The sequence below is a fragment of the Pogona vitticeps genome, chromosome 4 (assembly GCF_051106095.1).
Source record: "Pogona vitticeps strain Pit_001003342236 chromosome 4, PviZW2.1, whole genome shotgun sequence".
Classification (NCBI taxonomy): domain Eukaryota; kingdom Metazoa; phylum Chordata; class Lepidosauria; order Squamata; family Agamidae; genus Pogona; species Pogona vitticeps.
In genome coordinates this window covers 2,847,150-2,862,305 of record NC_135786.1, presented here as the reverse complement: position 1 = coordinate 2,862,305, position 15,156 = coordinate 2,847,150, and the positions used below count along the sequence as shown (strand labels likewise).

The 15,156-nt window shown below is 45.2% G+C and overlaps 4 protein-coding genes across 5 annotated transcripts in view; 2 read left to right on the top strand and 2 right to left on the bottom strand.

Annotated features, from left to right (window-relative positions):
• Window positions 1-13,228, top strand: part of KIF3B (kinesin family member 3B) — a 30,805-nt gene extending 17,577 nt beyond the window's left edge. Inside the window, exons 5-9 of the mRNA XM_072996606.2 lie at window positions 900-1,018; window positions 1,235-1,348; window positions 4,584-4,689; window positions 7,037-7,215; window positions 9,892-13,228. Coding sequence (XP_072852707.1) covers window positions 900-1,018; window positions 1,235-1,348; window positions 4,584-4,689; window positions 7,037-7,215; window positions 9,892-9,982 — 609 coding nt within the window. The 3' untranslated portion in view covers window positions 9,983-13,228. The remainder of the gene's footprint in view (window positions 1-899; window positions 1,019-1,234; window positions 1,349-4,583; window positions 4,690-7,036; window positions 7,216-9,891) is intronic.
• The window catches only part of LOC144588812 (uncharacterized), an 856,730-nt gene that overhangs the window by 357,797 nt on the left and 483,777 nt on the right, over window positions 1-15,156 (bottom strand). The gene's annotated exons all lie outside the window — the stretch shown is intronic.
• Window positions 1-15,156, bottom strand: part of LOC144588813 (uncharacterized) — a 398,202-nt gene that overhangs the window by 147,431 nt on the left and 235,615 nt on the right. The window lies entirely within an intron of this gene.
• Window positions 14,160-15,156, top strand: part of ASXL1 (ASXL transcriptional regulator 1) — a 44,179-nt gene continuing 43,182 nt past the window's right edge. The window contains exon 1 of one of the 2 annotated variants that reach the window (XM_072996603.2): window positions 14,160-14,977. In XM_072996603.2, the coding sequence (XP_072852704.2) occupies window positions 14,918-14,977 (60 nt within the window). In that variant the 5' untranslated portion in view covers window positions 14,160-14,917. The remainder of the gene's footprint in view (window positions 14,978-15,156) is intronic. The other variant, XM_072996604.2, reaches the window with a different exon arrangement.

Here is a 15,156-nt window from a genome sequence, read left to right as displayed (position 1 = left end):
TCCGCCCGCGTGGATGCAAGGAATCGTGGATATTGTGAACCTTATACAGTGGTGCCTCACTTAACGATTTTAATCGGTGCCAAAAAATCATCGCTATGGGAAAACATCGCTAAGTGAAACACATTTTCCCATAGAAATGCATTGAAAACCGCCCATAGGAAACATCATTAAACGGAGCACAAGATTGCTCTGAAAAAACCATCACTAAGCGATTACATCGTTAAACGAAGCAATCGCTAAGCGAGGCACCACTGTATATTGCATAATTTCTGGTTCTTTCCTTGGAAATGCATTTTTGGAGGGGTTGTTTAGTATTTTCAGGCAGCAGGTAAGTGAATCAGTGAGTACTGATCCCATGGAGATGGTGGTCTTATTGTCTTGGCAAAAACTGGCAGTCAACAGTGCTTCCCCCCCCCCCTTTATTGTGTAAAACAATAACTCAGTGTTCAGGAGATCTGTGTGAACAAGGGATATACAGCCAGCCTTCCTTCCAAGCAGGAAGCTGCAGAGATTTGTGAGATGATCCCAATGGTTGGGTGGCAATTCTCAAACCACTTCTTTAGCTCCAAGCTCAGGAAAGACTGGTGATTGCTTAGCAACTATGTAGTCAAGATATTTAGCATGTCCACAGTTAGCCGCCTTCCCCTTTCCCGTTCCGGCCTAAGAGACGGCTGGACATGGGGAGCTTTTTTAGCAGCTGCACAGCGGTGGCTGTCTGAGTACCTCCAAAGCTGGCCCACGCGCGGATGGACACTCTTCTCCTACAGGGAAGATAATGAGGCTTCTTCATTGGCTGATGAGTTCGGGTGGCTCATTTCACTTTCTATAAGCACTAGCCCAACTGGCAAGGAAAAAGGCTTTTCTTGCCATAGTTTCGTAACTCCTGCCCTCCCTTTCAGCTCTTTTCTAAGCTTCAAGCCGTGAAGGCCGAAATCCATGACCTTCAGGAGGAGCACATCAAAGAACGACAAGAACTGGAACAAACCCAGAATGAACTCACACGGGAACTGAAGCTAAAGTAGGTTTGTTTCTGTTGAAAGCCAGCCGTCAAGCATTTGCTTTATATATTTATTTAAAATATTTTTAAATGCATTTCCCCCACGTGACTGCCTGTGGGATGAGAAAGAACTCAGCGGCAGTGTTTTCTTTACTTGCGGATCCCTGGTGAGAGAGCACGTTGATTCCGCTGAGTTGCTTGTCCCGTTCTTGCCACTCCCTTTGTTGATCTCCGTAGGCATCTGATTATTGAGAACTTCATTCCCTTGGAAGAGAAGAACAAGATTATGAATCGGTCATTCTTTGACGAGGAGGAAGACCAGTGGAAGCTGCATCCCATCACCCGGCTGGAGTAAGTTGTTTCTGATTAAGAGTGAGGACACTCTCCAGGAGACCCGTCCATTCCTCTCAAGCATCAATTGTCTTCAGTATAAGTTAACACATTTTCTTAATGTGCTCTCGCGCTCTCTTTGTCTGTCAAACAAAGTGAGATCTACTGTCAGGAAAAGTGAAACCAGTGCTGACATATTTAATGGATAAATGTCACATTTAAAGGCAAGCCTCAGTGTGCCGTTGTGGCCAGACCTTTGTCATAACTGGGAGAGGGATGCAGGGTTAAATCCCTGCTTAGCTTGCTGGTTGGCCTTGGACCATTCTCAACCTTTCAGCCTAATCGTCCCTGATTTAAAATGTAGAGGAGGTGAGTCAGGTATGCCATCTTCAGCTTCGTAGAGGAAAGGCAGATGTTGCAGCTGCTACAGACAACATTTTTTTTGTTGTTTAGTTGTTTAGTCGTGTCCGACTCTTTGTGACTCCATGGACCAGAACACGCCAGGCCCTCCTGTCTTCCACTGCCTCCTGGAGTTGGGTCAAATTCATGCTAGTCGCTTCAGTGACCCCGTCCAACCTTCTCGTCCTCTGTCATCCCCTTCTCCTCCTGCCTTCATACTTTCCCAACATCAGGGTCTTTTCCAGGGAGTCTTCTCTTCTCATGAGATGGCCAAAGTACTGGAGCCTCAGCTTCAGGATCTGTCCTTCCAGTGAGCACTCAAAACCAAATGGATGTAGACCGCTCTCCCTGTTTTCCAATGTCTTACTCTGTTTACCCATCCTTACTTTGGTTTGAGACATGACAAAACCATCCCTACTATATACGTACAAGAAAACAAAAGAAATTTGCCTTCCACAAAATGTTGATCTGCCACCCATTCCTGTTTGGTTTGGGACAGTGCAGAGGAGGAGAAGGTGGAATAATGACCTCGTAAAGCCTTGAAATATATTCATTGCTTGAAACCTCTTAGAGATGGGTTTGGAATACAACACCCCATTCTTATTCAGAGCAGCCGGATTCAGTCTCTCAGAGCAGGGGAAGAAGAGGAAGGAGGGGGAAGACGCATTAATGGACTGGGATAGGCCAGTTGGTAGTTAAGAACGTCCGTGTTCAAAGCTGGTGTCTCTTTGATGATGAGGCAGAAGGTGCCTAAGTTGGGAACACCTCATGTCGTGTTTTCAGACGTCCCAGGGTGTCTGGTTGGCCACAGTTGGAAACAGAATTCTAGGCCAGATGGAGCTTTGATCTGACCCAGCAGGATTCTTAGTAGACACTTCTGTTTAAAAGAGGGAGAGAGATTCTACCCTTCAGGCCACTTGTTTGTGTAAATTGAGGACATAAACTGTCTTGCAAGAAAGTTATTACTATATACAGTGGTGCCTCGCATTACGACGTTAATTCGTTCCAGCGAAATCACTGTAGAATGAAAATGTCGTAAAACGATTTTTAAAATCCCATAGAAATGCATTAAAACCCAATTAATGCGTTCCTTTGGGCTGGAAACTCACCGTCCAGCCAAGATCCTCCATAGTACGGCCATTTTCGCTGCCTGTGCAGTGAGGAATCCGTCCCAGAAAACAGCGGGTGGCCATTTTGTTTACCCGGCGGCCATTTTGAAACTGCCGATCAGCTGTTTAAAAAAATCGCTTTGCGAGAATCGGTTCCTGAAGCAGGGAACCGATCATCGCAAAGCGAAATTTCCCCCATAGGGAACATTGTTTTGCGATCACTTTTGCGATCGCAAAAACATCGACGTCAAGCGGTTTCGTCGTTAAACGGAGCACCCGTCTTGCGGGGCACTGCTGTATAAATAATACACTGTGTGTGAGCAGCAGAAGAACGGGCCACCTTCCTGACTGATGCATACAGAATGGCTTTTATTTTCCTTTATTCACACCAAAGAGTCTCATGAATAGCCCCAAGAAGCCTTGGTGTCTTTTAAGATCTCTTGGATGGAGACCGGTTGGACCCAGTGATTTATTAGCAATTTGCCACTGAGGTCTAGAGCTTCCTATCTGTTCATCACTGATGATCTAACTCTTACTCTGTCCTCTTAGAAACATTGGTTCAAGCACATGTCTTGAGCTGTTTAAGACAAAGGGAAGCAATTAATGTAGGGTCTCTGCCGTGTCCACATTCTCCTTTATTACTCCATTAATTCCATTGTCATCCAGAGGTCTAACTGCTTTTCTAGCTAGCTGTTTTCCTGCTCCTGCTGTATTTAAAGAGTATTTTATTGTTGGTTTTGATGCTATTAGCAGTACAGACCTCAGAATCCTTTCCTTCTTAATTGCTTGCTTTTGTTTCCTTTATGCAATCTTGTGCTTGTTTCTGTTCGCCTCCTTTGGGTTTCTGATAGAAGCTTTTTGCCTCTGATCGGGTCCTTTATTCAGTATATGAGCAACAAGGATGACTTCAGTGCTCTTCTTTTTCTGACCTATGGTCTGTGTTCTAGCTGGGCATCTGTTGTGGTTTTGCATTGTGGTCTCTGAGCATTTTGGAGAGATTTGACCCTCTTGGCTTTTCCTTTTGCCTTTGCTTTTATTGATGCCTTCATTTTAAAGAGCTTTCCTCTTCTGCAATCAAATAGGACTGTGTTGGAGTTCCCTGTCTCTTTGGCACGTAACCTATGCATTCAATTTGATTGCATTGCGGTCACTGTTTCCCAGGCAGTTCATCCATGCCTGCATTCTTTGGAAGATCTTGGGCAGAATCCTTTCGGATTCTATTCAGGGTCACCTTTTATCTAGTCAATTCTTTGTTCAGCTGTTTTACAGCATGGCCGTTTTAGAGTATCTGGAAGTTTTGCCTCTTTCTTAAGACCAGAACATACATCCATTTATGTAGTCGGTATGGGGGTAGTTAAAATGTTGTTTCCCTTTAATATGCTACCCTGATTTTATTCTCCCTTTGAAGATGACCCTGAACCTTTTGATCAGGAAAATGATAACAAAGTGCCCAGTATTAACTAATTTCTGTTAAGTCGTAGGTATGTTCCCACTGTAATCTTGAAATCATAGGAACCACCCTATCATGGTGGCTGTTTGCAGAGAAGATGAGTGTTAGTTCTCTTACTGATCAGGAGCAAGGACCTGTGAGTCTTTCTCCTTGTAGAAAAAGGTAGCCAGGAGTGGCACAGAAGCAGATGCTTTGATACAGATTATAGGGATTAATGCAGGGGTGTGTGTGGACGGACTCAGGAGGCTTGCAGTCAGCTCCTTGGGGAGGAGAGATTCATGCGTTTCTCCCTTGCCAGGAACCAACAAATGATGAAAAGGCCAGTGTCTGCAGTGGGATATAAAAGACCTCTGAGCCAACACGCTAGGATGTCCATGATGGTCCGTCCAGAGGCCCGTTACAGGGTAAGCTCCCACTCCTATTTGCTTTTGGTTTATTTGTGAGGACCTGCGTAAAACCAGGAGTGATGTGGAGAGCGAATCACACTCTGCTGTAGATGGTTGTTTCTGTCCCCCATTGCAGCAGGCCGTTCCTTGCTTCCTGCCCGCTTTATGTCTTCTATACTATAATTTTGTCCTAAGTAATTTGGTACAATCTGGTGTTGTGCGAATATTTTAATGAATGAATATGCATCCCTGAATCCAGATATATCCTTACCTGTAGCTGTCACTTACTCAGCTTCACAGCCTTCCTGGGTTTTTCCTGTTGCTGAAATATACATCTGAACACTCTGTTCTGTATACCGTTGTGTGGTAAAGAAAGTTACACCCTCTTTGAATTCTATGGTTCTACACATCAGAACATATTCAAAATCATCTGGTCCTTATCAGGTCTGAAAATTAGGTAAATACAACCTCAGATGAACAACGGGACATGACGTATTGCACCGTGCCATTATTTATTTTACAAAAATAAAACCAAAATGGAGAAGCCATGTGTGGAAAACCAAGTACATCTTATGATTTAGTAGCTTGTAGAACCACCTTTAGCAGCAATAATTTGAAGCAGGGGTTTTCTGCATGATTTATCAGTCGCTCACATTGTTGTGGAGGAATTTTGGCCCACTCTTATTTACAGTGTTGCTTCAATTCAGCGAGGTTTGCAAGCACAGCTCTCTTAAGGTCCCACCACACATTTCAGTCAGGTTGCGGTCTGGACTTGGACTGGCCCATGGCAACGTCTTGATTCTTTTCTTTTTCAGCCATTCTGTTGTAGATGTGCTAGTGTGTTTGGGGTCATTGTCCTGTTGCATGACCCAATTTCGGCCAAGCCTTAGCTGTCAGACAGATGGTCTCATATTTGATTCTAGAATACTTTGGTATACAGAGGAGTTCATGGTTGGCTCCATGACTGCAGGGTGCCCAGATCCTGTGGCTACAGAACAAGCCTAAATCATCACCCCTTCCATTACTGTGTTGACCGTTGGTATGAGGTGTTTGTGCTGATATGCTATGTTTGGTTTCGCCAAATGTGGCGTCGTGCATTATGGCCAAACATCTCCACTTTGGTCTTGTCTTTCCAAAGGACATTGTTCCAGAAGTCTTGTGCTTTGTTCAGATGCAACTTGGCAAACCTAAGCCATTCTGCCATGTTCTTTTTTAGAGAGAAGAAGCTTTCTCCTGGCAACCCTTCCAAACCAACCATATTTGTTCAATCTTTTTCTAATTGTCCTGTCATGAACGTTCTCATGCTAACTGAGTTCTGTGTCATCTAAGATGTAATCCTTGAGGGTTTTTTTGCAATTTCTCTGAGCATTGCACGGTCTGACCTTGGGGTGAATTTGCTTGTATGTCTACTCCTGGGAAGATTGGCAACTGTCTTGAATGTTTTTCATTTCTGAATAATCCTCCCCACTGTAGAATGATGGACTAAATTGTTTGGGTATAGCTTTATAACCCTTCCTAGATTGATGGGCTGCAATAATTACTTCTCTATGATCATTGCTGATGTTTTTCCTCCTTGGCATGGTGCTAACGCACACTTGAATACTCCGGAGCACAGATTTCTAAAACTTTGGCAGTTATAGAGGTGGTCATACTTCCTTATGATCATTTATTGAAGGGCATTTGGTTAGCAGCACCCGGCTGCTACTTAGCTTCTTAATTCCTAGGGAAGCAGTAAGGGTGTACTTAGTTTTTCACACATGGCTTCTTCATTTTCACTTCATTTTTGTAAAATAGATAATGGCATGGTGTAATATGTCACATGTTGTTGTTCATCTGAGGTTGTATTTACCTAATTTTCAGATCTACTAAGGACCAGATGATTTTGCTTATGTTCTGATACAAAAAACCCAGAGAATTCAAAGAGGGTGTAGTTTCTTTTTTCACATGATCGTATGAGCTGTCCCTTACTTTAAACCTTTTGCTGAAGTCTTAACGGTTTCTGAATTCCTTTGATGTAACACCCCCCCATCCTTAACTGCAGTGATACAAAGACTCCGTCTATGTTGACCCAACCACACCTTTTGTTTTCCTGTGCCACTAGGTTATCCCCTTCCATCACATTATGGGCTGAAAAGCTCTTCAGGACAGGATTGAGCTAATTTACAGTCAATCCCAATTCTGCGGAGTTCTATATGCATGCACAGTGCCTTTGAAATAAGATGCAGTTGTGTATTTCTCTTCTCTCTCTCTCTCTCTCTCTCTCTCTCTCTCTCTCTGTGTGTGTGTGTGTGTGTGTGTGTGTGTATACATGCATGCCTGTCTATCTGTGGGGTTTCTCTGAACCCTCTTGATTCTGATCCTACAGGCCGAAAACATTGTGCTCTTGGAACTGGACATGCCTAGCCGAACAACACGAGACTATGAGGGCCCAGCCATCGCTCCAAAAGTTCAAGCCGCACTCGAAGCAGCTTTGCAAGAAGAAGATGAGATCCAGGTGGACGCTTCCACTTTCGAGAGTACATCAAACAAGAAGCCAAAATCCAGGTGAGTTCCAGTTTCCAGATCGAAACCCAGATGAGCTCAGATTTTAGGGAGGAGACGATATTCCGTTAGGAAACCCTGATCTTGAGCAGATCAGACTTGTAAGCTTTGGGACACATTAATTGGGGAAGTGATTTGCATACAGAAGCTCTAGATGTTTATAAAATGTTTAAGGTACTTGAAAAACAAAAGAGGTTTGGCATGTTGTGAACTGCCCAGAATACTGCATCATATTAATGGGGCAGTATACCTGTATAAAGATAATAAATAAATGCTGTGCCTCTCCTTCGAAAAGAGTAATTGAAGTAAAAAACAACTATTTGCAGCACTTTCTTGATGATCAATAGAAGTGCATCATGTCTACCCACAAACACATGGTGGGTAATTTTTAGGGAGTACCATGTTTCCCCCAAAATAAGACAGGGTCTTATATAAATTTTTGCTCCAAAACATGCATTAAAGTGGTTATTTTCAGGGGATGTTTTATTTTACAGTCATGTCATCTTCTGGTTGCTACTCAATGCTGCACAAGGGTGGAGGATGGGGTTTCACTTCACTGGGGCTTATTTTTGGGGTAGGGCTTATATTACCAGCATCCTGAAAAGTCATTTGTTCTTGTTTAGTCTTTGAGTCATGTCCAACTCTTTGAGACCCCATGGATCAGAGCATGCCAGGCCCTCCTGTCTTCCACTGCCTCCCAGAGGCAAATTCATGTTGGTTGCTTTGATGACCCTGTCCAACCACCTCGTCCTCTGTCGTCCCCTTCTCCTCTTGCCCTCACACTTTCCCAACATCAGGGTCTTTTCCAGGGAGTCTTCTCTTCTCATGAGAAGGCCAAAGGGCTGGAGCCTCAGCTTCAGGATCTGTCCTTCCAGTGAGCATTCAGGGTTGATTTCCTTTAGAATGGATAGGTTTGTTCTCCTTGCAGCCCAGGGGACTCTCAAGAGTCTCCTCCAGCACCACAATTCAAAAGCATCAATTCTTCGGCAGTCAGCCTTCTTTATGGTCCAGCTCTCACTTCCATACATCACTACAGGAAAAACCATAGCTTTGATTACGCGGATCTTTGTCAGCAAGGTGATATCTCTGCTTTATTTGATGTTTTTTGTTTGTTTGTTTGTTTATGTATTTATTTATTATGCAGTGATCATGGAGCCCAAGAAAGTAAAATCTGTCACTGCCTCTATACCTTCCCCTTCTATTTGCCAGGAGGTGATGGGACCAGTACCCATGATCTTAGTTTTTTTGATGTTGAGCTTCAGACCATTTTTGCGCTCTCCTCATTAAGAGGTTCTTTAATTCCTCCTCACTTTCTGCCATCAGAGTGGTATCATCTGCATGTCTGAGGTTGTTGATATTTCTTGATTCCTTCAGTCCTGCCTTTCGCATGATGTATTCTGCATATAAGTTAAATAAGCAGGGAGACAATATACAGCCTTGTCGTACTCCTTTCCCAATTTTGAACCAATCAGTTGTTCCATATGCAGTTCTAACTGTTGTTTCCTGTCCCACATATAGATTTCTCAGGAGATAGATAAGGTGATCAGGTACTCCCATTTCTTTAAGAACTTGCCATAGTTAGCTGTGGTCAACACAGTCAAAAGCTTTTGCGTAGTCAATGAAGCAGCAGTAGATATTTTTCTGGAACTCTCTGGCTTTCTCCATAATCCAGCGCATGTTAGCAATTTGGTCTCTAGTTCCTCTGCCCCTTCGAAATCCAGCTTGTACTTCTGGAAGTTCTCGGTCCACATACTGCTGAAGCCTGCCTTGGAAGATTTTGAGCATAACCTTGCTAGTGCGTAAAATGAGTGTAATTGTACGGTAATTGGAGCATTATTTGGCACTGCCCTTCTTTGGGTTTGAGATGTAGACTGATCTTTTCCAGTCCTCTGGCCACTGCTGGGTTTTCCAAACTTGCTGGCATATTGAGTGTAGCACCTTAACAGCATAATTTTTTAAGATTTTAAATACTGTAGTTTGACTGAAATGCCATCACCTCCACTGGCCTTGTTGTTAGCCATGCTTTCTAAGGCCCACTTGACTTCACTCTCCAGGATGTTTGGCTCAAGGTCAGCAACCACACTCTCTGGGTTCTCCAGGACATCCAGATCTTTCTGGTATAATTCCTCTGTGTATTCTTGCCACCTCTTCTTGATGTCTTCTGCTTCTTTTAGGACTCTACCATTTTTGTCCTTTATCATGTCCATCTTTACACAAAATGTTCCTTTAATATCTCTAATTTTCTTGAACAGATCTCATGTTTTTCCCTTTTATTTTCCTCTATTTCTTTGCACTGTTCATTTAAGAAGGCCCTCTTGCCTCTCCTTGCTATTCTTTGGAAGTCTGCATTCAATTTTCTGTAACTTTCCCTATCTCCCTTGCATTTTGTTTCTCTTTTTTGCTATTTGTAGGGCTTATTTTTAGGTTAGGTCTTATTTTCGGAGAAACAGAGTTTGGGATGTTTAGTATGGAGGTGAACTTTAAAAGCGACTTAAGCGATTGAGAAACAATAATTTACCATTTTGATCTGAAAAATGGCTTGCATTCTTCATTTTCCATTCCCCAGCAAAGACACCATGGTTGTTTATTCACCTTGGGTCATCTTGAGGAGAAAAATGGGACATAAATTAAGGAAGTAAATAAATAACCACATATTTCTCTTGATTTTGTATTTTCCAGGCCTAAAACTGGAAGGAAATCTGGAGGCTCTTCTTCTGGCGGTTCAGGATCTCCGTTCTATCCCCAGTCTCGTGGGCTGGTCCCCAAGTGAGCTGCTGTTTCTTGGTGAGGGTGTAGGTTTCAAGAGCTGAGGCAAGGAAGGACCTGTGGGGAGGGGGGCGTTATGTGACCAAATTGTAAAACTGTTCCCTTTGAGCAATGGCCGTCTGCATCTGAACTGATTGGTGTCTCTTGGGGGGGGGGTTTCCCTGTGGACCTCTACTTAGTGTGACTTTTTCCCTCCCTCCCACTGACCATCTTTAAGGTGAAAGTAACTCTAATTAGGAAATTGGAAATACACGAGATACATTTTAGTGTGTTCTAGAAGCATCAAGAACGATGGGCATCTCCTCAGCACATGGCCACCTCTACACTTTTTATTGTGTTTTCGTAGGAATTGTATTGCTTTTTTTTTGTCCTTGGGACAAGAGTCAAAGGCCATCTTGGCAGGACCTACGCTAAAATATTTGGAGAGAGGTTCAAAAGCGGCATGGGGAGTTTATCCAGCAACTGTGGATGTTTCTTCCTTTCGTTTACTTTTTTTTTGTTAAAAAAAGACTGGCACCTTTGGATTTATTGTGTTGGGAGTGGTTGTGTATAAACTGGGGAAGAGAGGAGATTGAAATGTAACCCTCAACTGATGAGACACATCTTTTTAGAAATGCAGACCAAAGGAGAGCTTGGAAAACCCCATTCTTCTCCTTCCTCTGGGAACAAAAGCAATAGAAACTCGATCAAATCTTTACCTGTTTACAAGGATTGGTAACACCTGTTCTAGGTGGAACTCCTAGAGACTTCATCTGTGACCAGCAGGGCCCATTTTTCCCAACAGTGCCCTTGAATACTCATTGTGAGCTTCACATTAGGATTCTTTCTGTGCCCATTCCATGCCTAGTTATGATCCACTGGGCACCCTTCCTTGGGGCATAGGCTCAAGGCCATTGCTTTTATTGTCTTCCACTGTCAGCGTGGTCTGTTTTGTTTTATGTTTTCTTTAAAAAAAAGATAGAAAGTTAAGCATTTGCAGGATCAGGCTCTCCGAGAAAAATTTCAAGTTCAGACCAGATTTGCCTCCTCATCTTATCCTTGGTGTGAAATCTTTTAATGTATGGAGTCCCCAGTTTTCCCAGTTGGATGGGGATCAAGTTTAAGTCTGAGCCGAGTTTGAAAAGGAGGGCACTGGACCAGTTTGTAGAGGTCAGGCTCATTTGAGGAGCTCCTGTTTTACCTCACCCCCTCCTTCAAACCTGGCCTGAGTAAAGAAGGCTGCTTTATGGGGTGGTAAGATGCTGCTAAACTGGATGGGGATCAGCAGGCTGGAGAAGGTGCTCCCTGTATATCATTTTACAGTTCCGCTGGTTAAGTTTAAAATGGTTGTATATGAATATGTAATTCAGTTGTTAATATTCGGGTGGGGAGGGGGGGAGCTTGATGTTGACTATTGTACTGTGAATATTTTTTCCACTGGGTTCCTCCTTGAATGGTCTAATGGCCCCCCTCTTCTCGGATGTGCTCTGTGTGTGTGTGTGCACACACAGGTATGTATGAATGAATGAGAACTTGCTTGGTTTTTGAAATCCTCTTGATGTGTCTCAATGCCTCTGACTTGTGTGCTTGTTAAGTGGTCTCTGAGCAGCCCTCTCCAGGGTGCGCTGGCCTCCCAAAGATCTGACACTCCAAGAGGCATCTTGCTGGCATAGTGCCTCGATTCAGTCCAGAGGTGCTCAAACAGGTCCTGCTGCTTTGAATTCATGGATGTCTTTCTGAGGTGCCCCTGGTCTGCTGCTTTGAAAAGACTGTTTCTGAGGGCATGGAGGACTGCACCTCTGGCGTTGTGGGGGAGAGGGGCAGAAACTCATTTGCTCTGGAGTTTCATTGGTCAGAGGAACCTGGGATTGCATTCCTATTTCAGTTAGCTGGACTGTTTCTGATAGAGCCTTTTGCTTTGGCTCTTGCAGTATGAAAGCACCTGTCATTTCCAACCCAACCTACTCCCATCCTCTCTTTTCCTCTATTAATCCCTTTGTTATGAAAGATAAGGATTGTATAACTTATATTGTGAAGTACAGCAGTTGTGACATAAGGCAGACAAAGTTCCAGCTGTGGATCTGCAGGTTCTTGTCAGTTCTTTGGTATTCTGTAAAAAAACAAACAAAAAAAACACACAATTCTGAGAACGGGACTGGTAGTTTCATTTTAGTTTGAACGGGCAAGGCAAACCAGTGCCACGCAGGCTAATGCAGGCTTGCTTGGAGAAATCACTTGGCAAGTTTTTTGCAGGGAGATGCCAGAGAAGTGGAAGCCAAGAGCCTCTTTATTTCTAATTGGCGATGCTGTGAAGGAGCAAAGCAATCTCTAGACATGTCCTAGTAAACCTGATGTCTCGGTCTTGTTGAGTCTCTTGTGTGACTGGGTGAGAAAAGAGGTCCAGTAAAGCCTAAGAAAAGGTTGTAGAACTAGATTCCCTGTAGGAACTTGCTGGCAATATTTTATTTCTTAACTCTGAGACATATAGTTGTATTTTCTTCCCCCCCTCCCAAAGCTATATCCCATAAAAGTCACTCTTGAAGGTCAGAGCCAGATATTGCATGATGCCGAATACTTATCAATTGAAGCTGTTTCTTTAAAAGCATGAAACTCTTTGGTGCAGCTTTTAAAATTACATGGAACACTTCCCTCCGTGCCAGGATTTTGACTGGCAGGAGATTCTGCATCTGTCCTTCAACACTTAACACAGACCTGATCACTAACATCTAAAACCTTACTTTAAAATAAACTCTCTGCAGATCTGTGCGCCCTGTCTGTGGTTTCTGACTGTTCATCTCAGGCTTCTCTCAAAAGTGTCTGTAAGAGACTCTAAAGATCCTAGTCAGTTGTGAGGATTCTCAGCAGCTTGTGAGCTTTAAGTTGTTGGCCCAGCTCTTACCAGTTTGGGTCTGTCCTGCTTTCACATCACAGGCCCAAACCCTCAACAACCCCACTTGAAATTATTTGTGCTCCTGCTCATTTCAGTGGGGTTCACAAAGGAGCCTTGCATTTTACATTGGACACCATGATCTTCTGCTAGATTCCTCAGCCTGTTTGGGAACACCTCGAATTGCCTCCCCCCCTTTTTTTGGTCTGTACATAAAGAGCAAACGTGTCAATAATTTTTGTCTATAGATTTTACAGCTTGTTATCTGTAATCATCTCTCTTGTCTAGGAATGTAAAAGTGAACCTAAAAAGAAGTGTAATAAAAATCAATCAAATTTATTGTAAGTAAAATAATAATAATAATAATAAAGCTTACTCTCCAAACTTTGTTTTGGTGTTAGGCTTCTTTATTTCTTTCTGGGAAGTATTTATAAATAATCTTTCGGTGCCATGCCCTCATACACAGTGGAGAAGATAAAAACAAATTTGTGGGGCGGCTGACACGATAATTTATTATTTTATTTAAAATATTTTATGCCATTTCTTCTCCTTTAAAAAAACACACACACACAGAGCGCAAAGCAGCTTCTTGATTCTCTTGAAGAATCCAGGGTATAGAAATACTTCTTAAAATGTATTAAATAATTTATATGAGATTTAATACTTATTCTTGCCTGAAAGAGAGGTCTGAGTTTCTAAGGTACTGTAGTTTGTTGCTTTTGCTCTCACTGTTGTATAAAAAAGAACTGAATTCATGGTTGCTTGCCCCTATTACAAAAACAAACTATTTTACAATGTAGACAGGATAATATATATAAAACACCATATATATATACAGTATATATGAATTCTCTTTCTTTACAATATACTGTACAGTGTAGTAGCAGACACGGCTGGGGGGGGGGGAGAAATGACTCGGGTCGACCTAAAAGACCCCCCACACACACACACACCGGCCTTGGGGAGAGGGGGCCCATGAGGAGAGCCACTCCACAATCCAGCTACGGCCCCCGCCATTCCTCCCCAGGGGCAACACGAGCTAAACCCGGGTTTCAGGGAAGGCAGGCGGGCCTCCCCTTCCCATCATGCACCGCGGCGCCAGCGCCTGCTCTGGGGGAGGGGGTGTTCCCGGCTTCCCTCTTGTCTCTAAGGGAAAGGGAGCGTCGCGACGTCGTCCCGGCGCACGCCGGGAAGGGTAGTTCCGGCCCTCGCGAGACGGATTCGACCTGACGCCACTCCCTTCGAAGGAGTTCCCGCCCCAGTGTTTCGCGGACCACATTTCCCAGCGTCCCCCGCGCTTTGTTTTCCTTCAAACCTCGCACACTCTTCCCGCTCCCGTCTCTCTCGTTCGTCCCTCCCCTCCCACCGCTCTCTCGCTGGCGCGCGCGCTGTCGCCTTTCTCTCCCACGCCTATCAGGTTCGGAGGGTGGGAGGAGGTAGAGGATTGTCCCTCCGCGGCCACCGTCCGGGCCTAGCCTAGCGCGCCTCTCTGCCACTGGCGGCTCCCTCGCTCCGGCCGTCCCTCCTCCCTTCCTCTTTCCTTTCCCGCCCGCCCTTTCGAAGACCTTTGACCCCGCCCGTTGTTATGTCGGGCCTGAGGAGCCGGAGCCGCCACAGCCGCCGCATTCCTTAGCCCCCGCGCGGCCCTCTGAGCCCCACCCCGCCCCTCTCTCTCTCACACACACACACACTCTTTTCTTGGGCCTCCCGCTTCGCCGCCCGCCCGCCTCAGGAGCGCCTCGGCCTCCTCACGGCCCCGCCCCTCCCCCACCACACACACACACACACGGCGCCCGAGTAACGGTCGGCGGCCTCCGCCGCCCCCACCCGCGAGAGAGAGAGAGAGCGCGCGCCCCGCCCGCCTGTGTGTGTGCGAGCGCCCCCGCCGCTTTCCCCCCCCCTCGCCACCCCTCTCTCTTCAGCCCTCGCCCTTCCCTCCGCCGCCGCCGCCGCCCCGTTTGTTTTCGTGCTTCTGTCTCTTTTTCTTTCTTTCTTTCTGTCGCCCTTTCCCCCCCACCCCCACTCCCCTCACTCGCCGCTTCTCCGTCGCCACCCGCCTTGCCCGGGAGGAAGATGAAGGAGATGAAGCAGAGGAGGAAGAAGGAGCGCACGTGGGCCGAGGCCGCGCGCCTGGTGAGGAGACGGGGGGGGGGACGGGGGGAGGGGCAGGCGGGGGAGGCCCGCGAGCCCCCCCTTTTTTCCCTTCCACCGAGTTCTCCTTGGGGGGAGGAGGGGGGAATAGGTGGAGGGAGCCTCCCCACCCCGTTCCATAGGGGAGGTGTGTCTTTGTCACTGTGTTAAGAGAGAGAGAG